At 42.7% G+C, this 17,472-nt stretch overlaps 2 protein-coding genes across 2 annotated transcripts; both read left to right on the top strand.

Annotated features, from left to right (window-relative positions):
- The first annotated feature begins 240 nt into the window (after window positions 1-240).
- LOC116722698 (kininogen-1-like) lies at window positions 241-1,308 on the top strand. The gene is made up of 4 exons (XM_032566890.1): window positions 241-310; window positions 385-425; window positions 501-823; window positions 1,018-1,308. The coding sequence occupies exons 2-4, from the start codon at window positions 407-409 to the stop codon at window positions 1,084-1,086; spliced, it is 411 nt and encodes a 136-aa protein (XP_032422781.1). The 5' UTR covers window positions 241-310; window positions 385-406; the 3' UTR covers window positions 1,087-1,308.
- A 2,286-nt stretch (window positions 1,309-3,594) lies between these two features.
- Window positions 3,595-16,718, top strand: hibch (3-hydroxyisobutyryl-CoA hydrolase). The gene is made up of 14 exons (XM_032567474.1): window positions 3,595-3,720; window positions 4,227-4,269; window positions 6,745-6,876; window positions 8,114-8,198; window positions 8,276-8,356; window positions 8,479-8,531; window positions 11,022-11,100; window positions 13,158-13,303; window positions 14,315-14,401; window positions 14,522-14,580; window positions 14,680-14,761; window positions 15,231-15,350; window positions 15,483-15,516; window positions 16,194-16,718. Exons 1-14 carry the CDS (start codon window positions 3,689-3,691, stop codon window positions 16,307-16,309), a joined length of 1,149 nt encoding a protein of 382 aa, XP_032423365.1. The 5' UTR covers window positions 3,595-3,688; the 3' UTR covers window positions 16,310-16,718.
- The last annotated feature ends 754 nt before the right edge of the window (window positions 16,719-17,472 follow it).

The following is a 17,472-nucleotide window of genomic DNA, read 5'->3' on the forward strand; positions in this document are numbered from 1 at the left end:
AAATTACCAAAGCATTCTCAGATGCTAATGTCTGCCCAACATCTTTTAGCTGAGCAAAATTCTGCGTTGCTGTGGCAACGCCTCAATCGGCCCTTTGGTTCATGTCTGCAGGCTTGGAAAGCTAATAAAATGGACAGAGAGTAGAGGAGTGTCAACATCCACCTCAGAGACAGTTAGAGTTAATTATTACAGCCTGGTTAATGTAGGTCATGTGGGCAGTAAAGCTCTACATTGATAGTTTGATTAAAGGTGCAGCAGAGCATAAAAGAGGCTGCAGGTTGAGCTGAATCAGGAGATCCTCTGGAACCAGGTATGAAACTCTGACTGGATCCCGTCTTCATGGAAAACTCTGCAGAGCTTATTGAAACGTTTTCTCTCTTTCAGAGCTTTCAGAGGATTTCTGAGAATGTACGGCCAGAACCAAGGTACATCGCCCTCTGATGAAAATCATTTCATTTTGTAGCTTTCATTGACTAACTCTGGGCTTCCTTTGTCTTTAGGGAACCCAGGAGGTAACCCTGCTTTCCCTCCACCAATGTCAAACTGCCCTCCTGCACCTGGACCTCCAGGACACGCCGGACATCCACACGGTCCTGGACACGGTCCTGGACACGGTCATGGACACGGTCATGGTCAGTGCCAGGGTCAGTGCAAGGGTCAGTGCCATGGACATGGACACAAAGACAAGAAAAAACACAAGCACAAGGACAAGCACATGCACAAGGACAAGGATAAGCACAAGCACAAGGACAAGGACAAGCACAAGCACAAGCAAGGCCACAAACACGGCCACTGCCACAAGAAAGGGAAGGACAGCCACGGGGTGAGACGATCGTCCTGCTGCTCAGATTTGACCCAAAATAAATCATCTCACTGTCAATTTAAAGGTTTTGCAGAAAGTTAAGACCAAAATGTCAAGAAATGTTCAGTAAAATGTTTTAAGATCTAGCTAACAGACCTGAGAACATTTAAAGATGAGTAACTTGGTTCCTGAACTTATTTTGTGTGTTTTTTCAGGCGTCCAGCAGCTCCTGCAGCAGCAGCAGCAGCAGCAGCAGCAGCAGCAGCAGCAGCGACTCCGACTGAATGAACTACCATCAGTTCTTGGAATCCTTCTGATTTTAATCTCAGTTGTTTTGCATTTAACAGTAAATGCACAATTAAACCCAGTAAACACAAATAATCGGTCAGAAAACCTGAATGTCAGAACTTGTGTCAGCTTTTATCATGATGTTAGTCCTGATGCCTGTTGCTTTCTGAGTGGAAAAAAGTGATTGCAGTGCATAATAAATGTGAATACACAAACTACAGCTTGTCTGTCATTTACTTAAAGCTCCTCCATCCTGTTTGTCCAGAGTCGCACCCTGTTCCTGCTGATATGAACTTGTTTTGATAACTTTCACAATCTGTGAATAGTTGGCAGTAAGAAGCTTTTCTGGTTCACCTTAAAGTCAGCAGATCCTCATTCACTGCATCAGGAAAACTGGTTTTACCTTCATTTTATTTTTATTTCATTCACTCAAAAACACATAAGAATCAGAAAACAATCAGAAAAAGATACAAACTTATAATATTTTCTTCCTATTCAAAATAAAAATAAAATTAGCTTCTGATCTCAGAACACTGTTACAAACATATTTCAAATACACAGAAAATAAACAACAAACACAAAACAAAACATCAACTCCATGTCACTTCATCATCATAACTTTCACATTTCTTTGAAATGCATCATGATCCATTATTCCATCGAAGCTCCTGCGTTTTCAAAGAGGTACAATTTAAAAAACTGAAATATTTGGACTTTGTTGCTCTAAAATCACTGTAATTACAGGAACTCGTTGTTTTTGGTCTACAGCAGAGGGTCAGGGCAGCCAGACACACTCATTGTTCAGGCCAGTTGAGAGAAACCAATAAACCCAACATTCATGTTGTTGGACTGTGGGAGGAAACCAGAGTTCCCAGAGAAAACCTTCACATGCACTGGGAGAGCAGGCTGACTGCAGCAGGAAGAGCCGGACCGGGATCCAAACCCAGAACGTTTGTACTGCAGAATAAACCAACACTTAACTTCACGTGGGCCTGTTTCTATCAACACTTCACAGCGTCCACCTGGTGCAACTTGTTAGACAAACCTTTTCTTTTGGCTCATTTCCATGATGTTATCAGAAACACAAATCAGTTCTCAAACATTTTCTGATGAAATGCCTTTGCAGTCATGCTTTAAGTGGCAAAGTTCAAGTCTTTGTTATTCCGGTTAACGCCTGATTATGGGAATGTTTCTGAAGGCTGAGCAGGTTTCACTGCTGACTCAAATCAGATTTTCAGTGAGAAAAGTTTCAACAGTGGAATCAGTTTGTAAAGTGTTCAAATGACACAAGGTGTACATATCTTTTCCTCCAGTCATTCAGTTGCATTTACTTGAGTAACTTTTTCGAACCAATTCCTTTTAGGAGTTTTACTCTGCTGTACTTTTTACTTTACTTGAGTAATATTATTATAAAGTATAATTTCTCTTACTTGAATAACGTTTCTGGATCCTCTTCCCACTTTAATCAGTGAGTAACTTCAGCTTGATTTAAAATCACCAGACAGAAAAACACCTGCAGGTTTTGCGAGACAACCTGTTTATAAAAAAGTTTCAGTTTTCTAAAGTTATTTTGTCTCTGTTGAGTCTTTTGTGCCACCTGGAGGCCAAAGGATGACTGTGTGTGTTGTCTTTACCCTGCTTAACATTTATACACATTACCTACTGTAAAGGTTTATATGAAGTAAATTGCTTTTAAATATGCTTGCAATTATTATTTATATAAATTATTTTTCAGTTTAGTCTTTAAAATACCAAAATTTCCAGAAAACTTTAAAATTTTGTCCTTTTAATTACATAATTTTTAAATATTAAATGATTAATCTGTTAATCAGTTACTCAGTACTTGAGTTGCTGTTTCACCTTTTTTGCTTTTTTACACTTTTTTACTCAACATTTAATTTTCCTTGGGGGTCAATAAAGTTCAACTGGTTTTAAATAAGTTATACGCTTTTATAAACATATTTAACCCTTTCATGCATGAATTATGATCCTATATGCCAGGATTTTTTTCCAAAGTGTTTCCTTAAGGTAAAATAAAAGGTGGGAAAATAAAATAAAATAAAAATCTAGGATTTCTTTTCCTAAGTGACTCTAAGTGTAATTTTCTCCAAATACAAAGATGGTATTTTTTAAAATACATCACTATTATTGGTCTTTAGGTTACTTGATGTCACCATATTTTTTTTTATCTGCAAGAGTTTTGTACAGGAGGGGCTCGGTGGTCGGCAGGCTTTTTCGTCTGTCTGCTATAATAGATTTAACAAAAACATTTTTGCGCTTTAGTGGATGACCAATAGTTGATATTGTATTGCATGATGTGTGTCCACTTCAGTGTCCGCTGCAGTGACCACTATGCATGGAAAGGGTTACATTTTTAATAAAGTAAATAGCACATATGCCACGGAAAGTATAATATAAACCTCTTATCACCACTATTCTGAAGCCAGGTGCATTCTTTCCGCTGACCAGAAGGTGGCAGTGTCGCGGAAGTGAGCACCCGCCAATCAGCGGCAGTTTTTCCTTCTAACAGGAAGTAAACAGGAACCGGGAGCTCTGCAGAGAGCTGATCAGATCATCTTTATTATAATATTAGTAATAATGCCACTAACGGTTCTAACTTCTGCCTGCAGGTATGTGTTGTCACCGGAAGCTGGTGTAACTGTACAGGAAGTGGAGCTGCTGTAGCCGTTAGTCGAGACATTTTTGCTTGTAACAACAGAGAAACTGTTGTTTTAAAAGTTTAACGTGTAGGTTGTGTCAGTTAGAGTCATTGCGGAGCCAACAGCCACTGAAAATGTTATTCAAAACGTCATTCCCCCAAACTGACTGATCTAACCGCCTCAAATCTTCTCTCTTTTCTAATAACATCATTTTTTAACACCAAAGCTAACATGCTGTTCACTATCCATTAATATCACCACCAGGCGTTGATGCTGGAAGATAATTAGAGGTCATAATGTTCTGGCTGATCACGGAGCGTAACAGATAATAAAGTTAACCAGTTTATTTCAGGACCAGGTTCAAGGATAGGTTAGAATCACAGACAGGCCTGATATCGCCGCCTGGCGACGTAATAAAATAAAACAACATTAAATATGATTTATGTTCAGCTTGTTTATCATTAATTGTCTTTCAGACTGAAGCCTCTCTGCAGACTGCAGCGAATCCAGGCTCACCTGGTGAGTATCAGCTGACCACGTACCGATTGACCTTCACTGAACCGATTACCAGATTTCTGTAAAAATTGATTTTCAAGGTTCTCATTTGTTCAAACCTTAATTCACCATTTAAATTTAACAATAACCACCCTGCTGGGTGGAGGATGACATCTGCAGATCAGACACATTCTGGACACAAACTGTTTAGACATTTATAGACAATTCAGACAAACCATTAACCTCCAGAGTACCTGGAGAGAACACACACACGCACACACACATCCACAGGGAGAATATGCAAACTCCATGCAGAAAGACCCCAGGCTGGGATTCAAACCCACAACCTTTATTTATTTATAATAACTGGTCAAAATTAAATTGTGTAAGATAATAAATAATTATAGAAAAAAGAAAACAAACAAATTAAATAATAAGTAGTAAATATATTTACTATTTATATTTTAGCATTTTATCATAAATATAAAATGCTAAAAATGATTTAAGGAGGCCCAGTCAGTTGAGTTTGCAGCGACTCGTCACACTGAGTAAGCATGTGGCGACAGTAGAGAAGAACAAGTTTCCTTTAACAGAAGTAAAAACCTCCATCAGGATCAGAACCAGTGAGAAACTGAAGACAGAAACAGAACTGAGAATTTCAGCGTCTGGAAGGTTTTAGTTTCCATCCAGACGGTGAAGTTCAGCTGATTAAAGCCACTGATGCCTCTGGATGGAGCTCAGTTACACAGATATTATATTAATAAATCTGCTCTTCCTCCATCACTGAGATTTATGCGACAGATTCACTTAAAGAGAAAAACATCTGAGTCAGTTAAACGTGTAAAATAATCAGTTTAGATGTAAAGTTCTGCAGCTATTGGACCTCAGTGATTTATGATAATTACTGAATTATTTCCTCTGATATTTTCATCAGTATCTCCATCCATCCATCCATCTTCTTCCGCTTATCCGAGGTCGGGTCGCGGGGGTAGCAGCTTCAGAAGGGAGGCCCAGACTTCCCTCTCCCCAGCCACTTCTTCTAGCTCCTCCGGGGGAATCCCGAGGCGTTCCCAGGCCAGCCGAGAGACATAGTCCCTCCAGCGTGTCCTGGGTCTTCCCCGGGGCCTCCTCCCGGTGGGACGTGCCCGGAACACCTCACCAGGGAGGCGTCCAGGAGGCATCCTGACCAGATGCCCGAGCCACCTCAACTGGCTCCTCTCGATGTGAAGGAGCAGCGGCTCTACTCTGAGTCCCTCCCGGATGACTGAGCTTCTCACCCTATCTCTAAGGGAGAGTCCAGCCACCCTACGGAGAAAACCCATTTCGGCCGCTTGTATCCGCGATCTCGTTCTTTCGGTCATGACCCAAAGCTCATGACCATAGATGAGGGTGGGAACGTAGATCGACCGGTAAATCGAGAGCTTCGCTTTTTGGCTCAGCTCTCTCTTCACCACGACGGACCGGTACAGCGCCCGCTTGACAGCAGACGCTGCGCCAATCCGCCTGTCGATCTCCCGCTCCCTTCTTCCCCCATTCGTGAACAAGATCCCGAGATACTTAAACTCCTCCACTTGGGGCAGGACACCCCCCCTGACCCGGAGAAGGCACTCTACCCTTTTCCGGCTCAAGACCATGGCCTCGGATTTGGAGGCACTGATCCCCATCCCGGCCGCTTCACACTCGGCTGCGAACCGCTCCAGCGAGAGCTGCAGATCACGATCTGATGAAGCCAAAAGGACCACATCGTCTGCGAAAAGCAGAGATGAGATCCTAAGGCCACCAAATCGGATCCCCTCAACACCTTGGCTGCGCCTAGAAATTCTGTCCATGAAAGTGATGAACAGAATCGGTGACAAAGGGCAGCCCTGGCGGAGTCCAACTCTCACCGGAAACGAGCCCGACTTACTGCCGGCAATGCGGACCAGACTCTGACACCGGTCATACAGGGACCTGACAGCCCGTATCAAAGGGCCCGGTACCCCATACTCCCGGAGAACCCCCCACAGGGCTCCCCGAGGGACACGGTCGAACGCCTTCTCCAAGTCCACAAAACACATGTAGACTGGTTGGGCGAACTCCCATGCACCCTCCAGGACCCTGCCGAGGGTGTAGAGCTGGTCCAGCGTTCCACGACCAGGACGAAAACCACACTGCTCTTCCTGAATCCGAGGTTCGACTATCCGACGGACCCTCCTCTCCAGGACCCCTGAATAGACCTTGCCAGGGAGGCTTAAGAGTGTGACCCCTCTATAATTGGAGCACACCCTCCGGTCCCCCTTTTTGAACAGGGGGACCACCACCCCAGTCTGCCAATCCAGGGGAACTGCCCCCGATGTCCATGCGACATTGCAGAGTCGCGTCAACCAACACAACCCTACAACATCCAGAGCCTTAAGATGGATGGATGGATGGATGGATGGATGGATGGATGGATGGATGGATGGATGGAAAAAATTCATCAGTATCTGTTTAGCACTAAATGTTTCTGCTTCCCCCCAGATGTCGAGTCACGTGGAACCAGAGGTTCTGCTGGAGAAAGCGGGCCGGGCCGCAGTGATCACCATGAACCGACCCAAAGTCCTGAACGCGCTCAACCTGAGCATGATCCGGCGGATCCACCCGCAGCTGCAGGTGGGCGGAGCCGCTCTGCCGATCCACAAGTTAACACACACCAGTAAAAACACACGTCCATCTTATTTACTCACTGAATTAAATCAGACAAAATTGATCCTGTTTTTGCTAAATTCCTGAAAACTTGGCAAAACTTTTTTTTTCTGTAGAGAAAAGTGAGAAAATCACAATTTCTACTCCTGGAAATGATCAAATATCGATTTCAAAACGTGTTTAAGTTATAACTGCTTATTGCATCCTGCACCCACTCACCACCGCGTGAATTTTGATGAATCCTTTCATGTTTTTATTCCGACAGGCAGCCAAGCTGACCTGATGCTGCTGATTCAAGATACAGAATTTTATGCACAAACCTATTTTTGTTTAAATATAAACTGATGCAACCTGATGGACGTGATTTAAATACATTTTATTTGTTTACACTGTATTTTTTTATTTTCACACTCATAATTTAAACAGAATCATTAAATGTTTGAATAGAAAAATCGTGTCTGAATCAAATCGTGACCCTAAAGATCAGAATCAAATCGAAACACTGAACGATTCTTTCAGAAGCTCTTTTCAGATGAACAAAGTGAAGTTAGCAGGTCATGTGGTGGTGAGGGAAAACGCTTCTGGCTCAGGATGAGAGGAGAAATTATGGTTTTAATAAAGTAAATCCAGAAAATAACTCAGTCCAATATAATACAAAATGCTGGGCAGAAACCAGGGCTCGACGCCGGTAGCAACCGGTTGAACCAAGGATCAGACTGACAGAGCACACAGAAACGGACGACTGGACGCCAAGTGCGACAAGGACCCGACAGAGACACAGAGACACTAAATACACAGGAGGTAATCGGGGAATGAGACACACCTGGGAATAATCAAGGGGAGACGGGACAACATGGAGACTCAGGGACACAGAGAAACTCAGATCACAACAGGTCAGGGTTTTACAGATCGGACAGAAAACATCCATCAGTGCAGCTCTGGAGAAAACTGAGATGTTTCTATAAAAACCTGAAGGTGATGTTTGTAACGTTTAAACCGTTCATGACCTGCAGCTCCACACTGAAGGTAAAATTAAAGTTTATTTAATATCATGAGCAGCTTTCTGATTGGCTGATTCAGCTCCTGTTGCTGTCAGACTAATTTACTCAAATTACTTTTATTTTGTTGTTTTGATCCAATTAGAACTGATTCAGTTCTTTAACTGATGGATGTTTATGATTTATTGAGTTACTTTTGTTTCCAGAAATGGGAAAGTGACCCTGAGACGGACATGGTGATCATCAAGGCAGCAGGAGGGAAAGCGTTCTGTGCTGGAGGCGACATCAGAGGTGAAAGGTCAACCCCAGGGTCACTTCCTGCTCCTTCCTCAGGATTCTCCTTCATTGCTGTTTGTTTTCGTTCCCAGCCGTAACAGAAGCAGGGAAGGTCGGGGATTCCCTCGCGCAGGACTTTTTCCGGGAGGAATACATGCTGAACAACTCCATAGGTTCCACTAATGTTTACATCCAGCTGCTGAACGTCTCCAAGTCCCGTCAAAACCACAAGATTCAGGGTTTTATTGGGATTCAATGTGATTTGCTGCCTCTAAGAGGTTTTCTGTCTTTCCAGGATCCTACAGGAAGCCGTATGTCGCCATTATTGATGGAATAACAATGGGAGGGGTGAGATTAACGTTCTATAATTCAGCTTCATTTAATTCATCCTGATTAAAATAATGGAGTATTACTGCTAAGAAAAAACTGTTTAATTACCAGAACAAAGTCACAAAAAACATAATAACACAACAATGAAGTTTAATGATACTAGAATAAAATTGTAATACTAGAGAAATGAAGTGGGATTTTTATTGAGACTCCTACACTAAAAATAATTTTAAAAAATTAAAATGGGTTGAGCATCTTAAAGAAATTCTTCATTTTTAAACTCATAAACATCAAATTATTACCAGTAGCAGAGCTTTGAAATGATTGTGGAAATAACTGAGAATGTTTAGGAGAAAGAATCAGGCCTTTCTGAATTTATTGAAGATTTTTTTCTCATTAAAACAGCTTTGTTTTTTTCTTAATTTTACAACATTTTTCTGATAATATTTGGAGATAGTTTTAATACTAAAAAGCCTTTCAGTTTTTCCATAATACTCCATTATAGATTAGTTTCATATCAGGCTTAACATGTTTTATTTTTTCTTAATGAGCTGCGATGATAAAACGGGCCAGCAGGTGTCAGTAGAGAGCTTTGTTCCTGTGGTACCTGGAAGCTGGCCTCTGATTGGAGGAAACCTGAGGCGATTGAGCTGCTGCTGGAGCGGAACCGTTGACCCAGACGGGTTCCGGACTGTTAGAACTCGGACTTTGACTGGTCCGAAGCGGCAGCAGACATTTATATCTGCTGAATGTGACGAAGCTCTGGAAACATCCGCAGTGATTATTATTTGTAGTTCAGAGGTTCTGAGCCTGAGGTCGGGCAGAACCGACCATGATGATGACGCAACGCTCCGCAGGGTGAAACGGACTGGCTCCAAATATGGAAAGACTTCCTGTTCACAGATCAGGAAGTCTGAAGTCCAGGATCAGGATCGAGGATCCTGATCCTTTCTGGATCTGGTCCTGGATCAGGTCCTGGATTATTTTCTGGACCAGGTCCTGGATCAGAACCGGATCAGTTCCGGGTCTGTGGACTGTCAGAGCGGAGGCCGAGTCATCGGAGTCCGGGTCTCAGTCAGACCTGTTCCCTCTGACGTAACAGGGTGGGCTGTGAACTTTGACCTCTGAGGGACAGAGAGGTCGCTGCCGGCTGCGGTCTGAGTCCTGCTGAGAGGAAGCAGTTTTCAGGCAGATGTCCCAGCTCCCTGGTTCTGGTTCTGGTTCTGTTCCAGGTTTCCAGCCTGCAGGTTGTAAATCGGAGGATTGTCTGTTTACATCAGGCGGACCAGACGCGCCTTATTTGGTACCAGAACGTCCTGCTGCTGCTGCTTGGCTCGGCGCCGGTGTTTAACTCACAACTCCCCCAGAAAACCTGGAACTGTTTTTATTCAAATATTCAAATATTATTTCATAAAAACTTTTAAAATCATGGAGAAATTCCCAAAAACAAACGAATCAGATCATTTTCAGACTCCAGATCTGGGATCAATACTCTGATTGATTTGAATCTTATTTGGATCAACATGGATCTCATGTTGAACCTGCTTTGCTGGAGACGCACCTGGGATTGAAATTTGGTTGCCATGGCAACCCTGGTGTTTTATTTTAAAATTTTATTTGCACTTTTTGAGAGATTTTTTTCCTAATTCCTTGAACGTCACGTTATTGAATAAATCGAATCCTTGGTGAAGTCAGATGAGTTCAGTTGGTAACTTTTAACAGACTGAAGCAAATTTCAGGTTTTTTTCTCCAAATTCATCTGAAAACATTTACATTCTGGATATGAATGTGATTTTATCTGCAAGAAATGGAAACAACTTTACAAGTCAATTGAAAACTATTAACGTAAATATCAAACTAAGATGATTAGGAATGCACCGATATGTGGGCCGATAACCGATATTTACCAATATATTGTATAACTTTCTGTGGAACCCATCGCTCCACTCCATCTATAGAAACACAAACAGGAAATAGATGGAAATAAATCAGTTATTAATATCAATCCAGGTTTAGTAATCGAACCGATACGATTTGTTACATATGAGCCGATACTGACGATATATCTTGTTTTACCAAAGATAATTATTCTACAAATGTTCACAATTAGTAAATTTGTCTTAAAATGTCTAAATTGAAACATTAAAACTTGTGTAAAACATATTTTTTAATAGTTTTTTGCTGAGAATCGAATACAGTTTCATGTCTGGATCATTTCATGCATGAAGCCTCAGTGCTCTTGGTTGCCCCCTGCTGGACGGGGCTTAACTTCATCTGTGCTCAGTTTGATTATGCCTTGGGCCGGCTTTGGGTTTCAGCCTGCCTGGTTCAGATGAGGTGATGTTCAGCTCCGGTTCTGTTCTCCTGGTGGAAGCTGTGGTTCTGGTTCTGTCACCAGGAAAGCTTCTGTTTTTCTGGTCTAGTCAAAGTTTGTCCTGTTTTTATTGGACTGTTCTCTGAGCCTCTGGTCGGCTTTTCATTTTGATTGGTTCTGTTTTCCTCCTGCAGGGCGTCGGTCTGTCGGTCCACGGACGCTTTCGGGTCGCCACTGAGAAGACGCTGTTCGCCATGCCGGAGACCGCCATCGGTAAGACGCCGCGCTGCGGCCCGGCCTCACCACCAACCGCTTACGGAGGAGATTCCAGAAGATTTTCAGATTTATTACATTTTTGTTTTTGTAGATTAAACTTTTGGAAAATCTGGATTTTCTCCACCACAGTTGGTTTCCATAGTTCATCTCTGCTCTGTATTGATCTGAAGTCCAGCAGAAGGTCTGAGATTTTCACATGTCGATGATTATTTCTGAGCTGCAGACGCATCGTTTTAAATAAATGATTGATCGTTTGGCAATTTTAGGGAAGCCTATTTTCATTTTCATATTTAAAAAATGAATTTAATTATTTGTTTATTTGCATCTATTTATGATTCTAATGTGTAAAAAAGGCTTAAGACAAACATCTGCAGAGTATGGCACATTTTTTATCCGATTATTCGTCAGAATAATTGATTACTAAAATAATCCTAAAAGAAAAGGAGATGATTCAGAGCTGAATTAGTGAAAATCGAGACAATTAGACCTGGAAAATACATTTATTAAAGATATTTACTGAACCAGGTGAATCAGAACCAGGTGAATCAGAACCAGAGTTCTGTGTTGAACAGATTTACAGACAAAGATGTTTTTTGATCTTAAATTTAAATGTTTATATTGTTTTACAGTTTTGATTGATTATTGCTCTGAACTTTGATTCTGAATACTCCAATTAACGATTAATCGATTACTAAACTAGAAGATGATGCTTCCAGTAATCAATTAATCGGTTCAGTCCCGACATATTAACAGGTAAATTTACAGTCAGTCAGTGATTTAATCTAGATTATAATCCCATTGGATGAACTGGATTTAAAGAAAACCAACTAGTTGCTGTAGTGTGTTTAGTTCAGGCAGCCCGTGTTGTCTGGGACCTCAAGAAGACGACTTTAATCATCATGATGGAAACGTTTCATGGTTTAAAGACCCAGAGCTCTTAAAACTTTTACTTTGGTACCGGTACCGGACCGACTGGACCTCTTAAGAACCGGCCTGCAGCTAAATGCTCCATTCAGCAACAATGTGGCTGAATGTTGAACGTCTCAGTTGAACTTGTCGATGTTTTCAGGTTGTTGTCTTCAGTTTTTCTGAGGAAATGTGACTTTGATCTGGTTGCTGTGGATCAGGCTGTTGTCATAGAAACGGAGGTGAATCTGCTGCTGGTTCAGACGATGTAATCTGTTTTCCCTGATTACCCTGAAAGTCTCACCGCAGCATCTCCAGACTAACAGACCAAACCTTTCAGGCCTTCTTCTCTGTTTCCGCTTTATTTACACTCGATTACATTGCAAACGGTTGGCCTGTTGTGTAAACATCAAGTCTTCCTGTAACCGGATTATCAGATTTATTCTGACCCCCTTCAGCATCCTGAACAAAAGCTATAATCTGACACATTTCTAATATTCCAGTCGTAAATCGGGTCAGCTCATCTAATCCATGCTGCTTCCTTCCATGTCCGGCGCTTTCTGAACCGAAGGCTGTGAAAACCAAGAGCGCCCAGGAGAAACTCCATCCTGTAAAGAATACAAACCTGAACATCATCCACGAAAACAGAACAGGAAGTAGAAACCACCACAAACTGCAGGCTCAGCAGTTTTTAGTTCTTTAAAACAACAACTGAAATGAATAAAGAAAATGTATAATATTATCAGAGACCTCATTCAGAAACAACCCAGACATCCAACTAAAAAACAACCAGCACATCCAGCTAATTAAGGAAAACAACCAGTCAACATGAAAACATCCAACCAACCAACAGGAAGTAGTCGGTGGCCTAGCCACAGGAAGTAGTCCAGGAGACTCTGTGATTGGCTGAGTGGAGTCACTGGACTGGACCTCCTGAGCTGAACGGAGTCCGGCTAACGGACGAGTCTCAGACGATGAAAACTGTTTGACATCATGAAAGGCCCAGATCCCACCAACACACACCGACACACACCAACACACAGCTGGAAACGGATAAATAACCCGCCATGTGTTGGATCATCAGGAGTTTGATAAACTTATGATATGACCTCAGACTCACCTCAGCTGTGGTTGTTTTATTTTGACAGGGCTTTTCCCTGATGTGGGAGGCGGCTACTTCCTGCCGAGGCTGCGGGGGAAACTGGGGCTGTTCCTCGCCTTGACGGGCTTCCGGCTCAAAGGACGGGACGTCCAGCGCGCCGGCGTCGCCACTCACTTCGTAGAGTCTAAGAAGGTGAAGCAGCTCCAGCTAACGAGGGCCAACGGGTCTGAGTCGGACCGGCGCTGCTGCGGTTTGGGCCAGATGTTGAGTCAGTGGGTGAATCAGGATTTTTATTTTAGTCTTGCCGACTGGTCCTGACAGGCCCGGCGGCCAGGTGTGGGTCAGAGCAGCGGGCGGCAGAGGACACACCGTCCGCCGGATGGTTCTGCTGGAGCTCTGGATCAGAACCAAGCCTGTTAAAATGAATCACAGGACGAAGTGGTGAAGCAGATCTGACTCTCCACTCTGTCACTTCATATTTACATCCCATAAGAAGAACATTTTTATCCAGACTGAACGCTTCCTGTTTGAGCTCTGAATGAGTTTAATTTGATAAATGTTGGAATAATAAGTCAGAGAAAGTTTTAGGTCTGGAAGTCATCTTGGAACCACCTGGCTAAATGTTGGGGGACATCGTCCATCTGGACTCCCATTTGGACCCGTTACAGTTGGGATGGTACAAGACCAGCGTCTCTGATGGCCATAAAGTCCAAACAGTTTTAGTCTCATCAGACCAGAACATTCAGGTCTTTGTCTCTGAGGACTAAATATTGTGTTGGTGTAGCGCTTTTACTTTAGCGGCGCTAATGTTGGTGGTTAGTGCTTTAGATTAGAGGGCTAAAGCACTAATGCTAACGCTAAAGCGCTACACCAGCTACACCGGTCTCCGTCCTGACCGGTTCCCAGGATGTTTGCACTTAGACATAGATTCTCCAGAACAGTTTAAAGTCACGGTAACCTTGGTGCAAACGTCTAAAAGTTTTTAAAAATCAAATTTTCTTTAATCCTAACTGAGCTAAAACACTTTAATGTCAGCGCTGTTAGCCTAGTTCTGTTTTCTGTTTTATGTAAATATCTGGTTTCATCTGTACGTCTTCTATGAAACACCCGATCAGATTGGGTCCTAATAAAAATCAATCAGTCAAATTTTATTTGCATAGCACATTCCAGCAACAAGGTAAAATGTGGAGTTTTGTGTGGTAGATCCCAGAGCTGGAGCAGCGACTCGTTGGCCTGAAGTCTCCATCGGACTCAGACGTCTCCCGACTGCTGGAGTCCTTCCAGGCGCAGGTCAGAGGGTTAAAGATGCTGTTATGCTGTTTTCAGTCATTAATACATTTATTTAATGGATTTTAAAATATGTTTTACCATCAGGCAGTTTTGTATCTAAAGTTGTGTTTTTGTCCACAGAGTGATCTGGACTCTGATAAACCGTTCGTCTTGGACAAACATACCTCTGATATTGACAGGTGAGTTTTTTACAGTGTGAAAACTGACCTGTTGCATTGAACCAGTAGGTGAACTGGTGGAAACCCTCACTGGTTGGTGTGAACTGGTTCTCCTCCCAGGATGTTCGGCTCCAGCAGCGTGGAGGGAATCCTGCAGAACCTGAAGGCCGACGGCTCCGACTTCGCTAGGAAACAAGTCGAGGTTCGTCTTTAAGGCTGATTTACACTCAGAGGAGGGAAAGTAGCAGAAATGCTGCCAGAGGCGCCAGCAGCCTGAAGGTCAGCCTGAAGGTCACCCTGAAGGTCGGCGCTCTGCAGCTGACCTGGTGCTGGGCTGAACTGGGATGATGTTTGACTCTAATGTCCTAATTATTAACCCCAGTTTAGATGTTTAATGGCGTCTCAGCCAATCACAGAAGAGCTCTGAGCTCCACTGACTCACTCACTCATTCCTTCATTCATTCATTCATTAGAATAAATATCTCACTATTGAAAATTATACCTTCGATTCTCCATCAGTAAACTCCCAGTCTTCCCAGTTAGACCATTCCTTACAGATCTGACCAGCATTAATAATCCAGTAATATTATTTTACTGCACCAGAGTGTCTCCTCAGAACTGGGCCAGGACAGTACCCGGGTTGATTCTGGTTCTGATCATGGTTTGTCCAGATTCTGTCCAGAATGTCTCCCACGTCGCTGAAGGTCACCTTCAGGCAGCTGCAGGCCGGCGCCGCCTTGAGCCTGCAGGACGTGTTGGTGATGGAGTACCGGCTGAGCCAGGCCTGCATGGTGAGAACCCAACGGGTCGGAGAGTTCTGCAACGTTTTAAACTCCGTCTGGAGACGTGACGACTTCTCTGGTCCAGGATTGTTGTCGGTGTTGGTAAACTGTCGCCTGATTGGTTTGTTTCTGCCGTTCCAGAGAGGCCATGACTTCTACGAAGGCGTTCGGTCAGGTGAGTTAGCGCTCCGCTACATTCTGCTACGTTCTGCTGTTCTGTAGAATCTGTGGGATGTGGAAGAGGAGAGAACCCAGGATGGAACCTTGGGAACTCCGCAGATCAGTTATAGTAAGAGCAAAATTAAATTGGTGCAAAAGGTTGTAGTGTCTCTAGAGCAGATATCATTTTAAATGAATTTAGTGTTAGCTTTTGTTGATATAATCATTTAGGATTAGTTTCTGCTACATGTCAGGTTTGAGTAGCGACTTAGCATTAGCTTCTGCTAAATACTGTGTTCGTGTAGCACTTAGCATTAGCAGTGCTAATGTTTATGATTTGAGCTTTAGGGTTAGTTAGCGGCACTAACCACTGGTTCTGGTCCAAAGAAATCCACTCCAGTTCGGTCCAGTTTATTTTTATTAGAGTTGTATTTACAGTAAATGATCAGTTTAAACCCAGTTATGGATTTTCACCAGTTGAATCCGGTTTATTCCAGTTCTGCTCGTTGTTCTTCATGTCCATCAGACTCAGATTTCAGTCTGATTGCAGAGTAAAATCAGCCTGGAGGATGTATCAGGTCTCGCTCTCATGTTGCTCCTCGCTGCCTCAGCAGACGATGCGGCGCCGTTAAAGCGATCTCCTGCTGATCCTGTCGACCCGGTTAAATGTCAGGAATCTCTCTGCCTCTCCAGTTCTGATCGACAAAGACCAGAACCCGCGCTGGAGTCCGCCGTCGCTGGACCAGGTTTCCGACCGCTTCGTGGATGAATGCTTCGCCTCGCTGGGGGAGAAGGACCTGAGGTTCTGACCAACCCACTGCCAGGCCTCGTCTGAACCATCAGAACCAGACTCCTGGATCGGAGCAGCTCTCTGGAGCCGGCAGAGGAAGTGACCTCACCGCTGAGTGCTTTATGACATTTCCCCTGGGTGTTTGCTGATGCCACTCGGATCGCTCTCCTCTGGTTTCCTGGTTTCATTCTCCAACACAAACACTCATGATTTAGTTCTTTTTTAATTATTAATAATGCAGCAACAGGATTTATTAGTGACTGTAGAAAAATCAAATATAGTTTCATTAAACTGAAATCTGTTTTCTGGTTTATTTCTAATCAGCTAATTGTTCTGTGGTGAAACCACTTCCCAAACAGAGAGCGTCTCCAGCTCTGCATTATTTATGAGTCAGAAGCAGAAAGCAATAAAAAACGTTTATTACGTAACCGACATTTTTTCAAGGTAAAAACAGGAAGTGATGCGTTTGCATGTCTTATTTTAAAGTTTAATTACCAGATCATCTGCTGCTCACCGGATCCTGGAATATGATCAAAGTAACTGAAAATAAAATCATAAACAGCTTCATTCATGGTATCAAAAGCAGAAATATGCACCAGTCACAGCATTCCTATCGCAGCAAACTAAAACTTTAGCATTAGCTTCAGCTGCTATCGTCTTGGTAACCATCACCCTGACGTTGGTCCAGTTTCTGCAGAAGCTCTGGTCCCGTCTGTCCAGACGGTTTCTCCTCTAAATATTTAGCTTAGACAGATATCTGTTAGCAACAAAGCTAAACATTTAGTTTTCTAATTAGCTTGCTATTAGTTAGCAAGCTAAATATGTAATTTAGTTACTAAGTATTTAGTTTGGGCTGTAAAATTAGTTTGCCATCTTAATATTTAGCTTCAGATTTATTAGCTACAAGCTAAATATTTAGTTTTTTAAACTATTAGTTAACAAGCTAAATGTTTAATGTTGTTACTAAACATTTAGTTTTTAATCTCAATATTTAGCTTGATAAAAATGAGTTGATAATCTAGATTTACTCTTTGAACCAAATTAGTTTGCTAACTGAATATTTAGCTAAATATTGCTTGCTAAATGTTAGTTATCCTAAATAATTCATTTAAAAGTATTTAGTTTGTTTTCCTGATGCTCAGAGCCCCCAGCATCAGCCGTCCGCCGCCGTGCCTGGAGTTT

Source organism: Xiphophorus hellerii, chromosome 7 (genome assembly GCF_003331165.1).
Source record: "Xiphophorus hellerii strain 12219 chromosome 7, Xiphophorus_hellerii-4.1, whole genome shotgun sequence".
Taxonomy (NCBI): Eukaryota; Metazoa; Chordata; class Actinopteri; order Cyprinodontiformes; family Poeciliidae; genus Xiphophorus; species Xiphophorus hellerii.

Coding starts and splice junctions, on each gene's coding strand:
- LOC116722698 (XM_032566890.1), top strand. Junction 824..1,017: donor AAGGGAAGGACAGCCACGGG/GTGAGACGATCG, acceptor GTGTTTTTTCAG/GCGTCCAGCAGCTCCTGCAG.
- hibch (XM_032567474.1), top strand. CDS start 3,689: ATGCCACTAACGGTTCTAACTTCTGCCTGCAG. Junction 8,199..8,275: donor TGCTGGAGGCGACATCAGAG/GTGAAAGGTCAA, acceptor TTTCGTTCCCAG/CCGTAACAGAAGCAGGGAAG. Junction 8,357..8,478: donor CATGCTGAACAACTCCATAG/GTTCCACTAATG, acceptor CTGTCTTTCCAG/GATCCTACAGGAAGCCGTAT.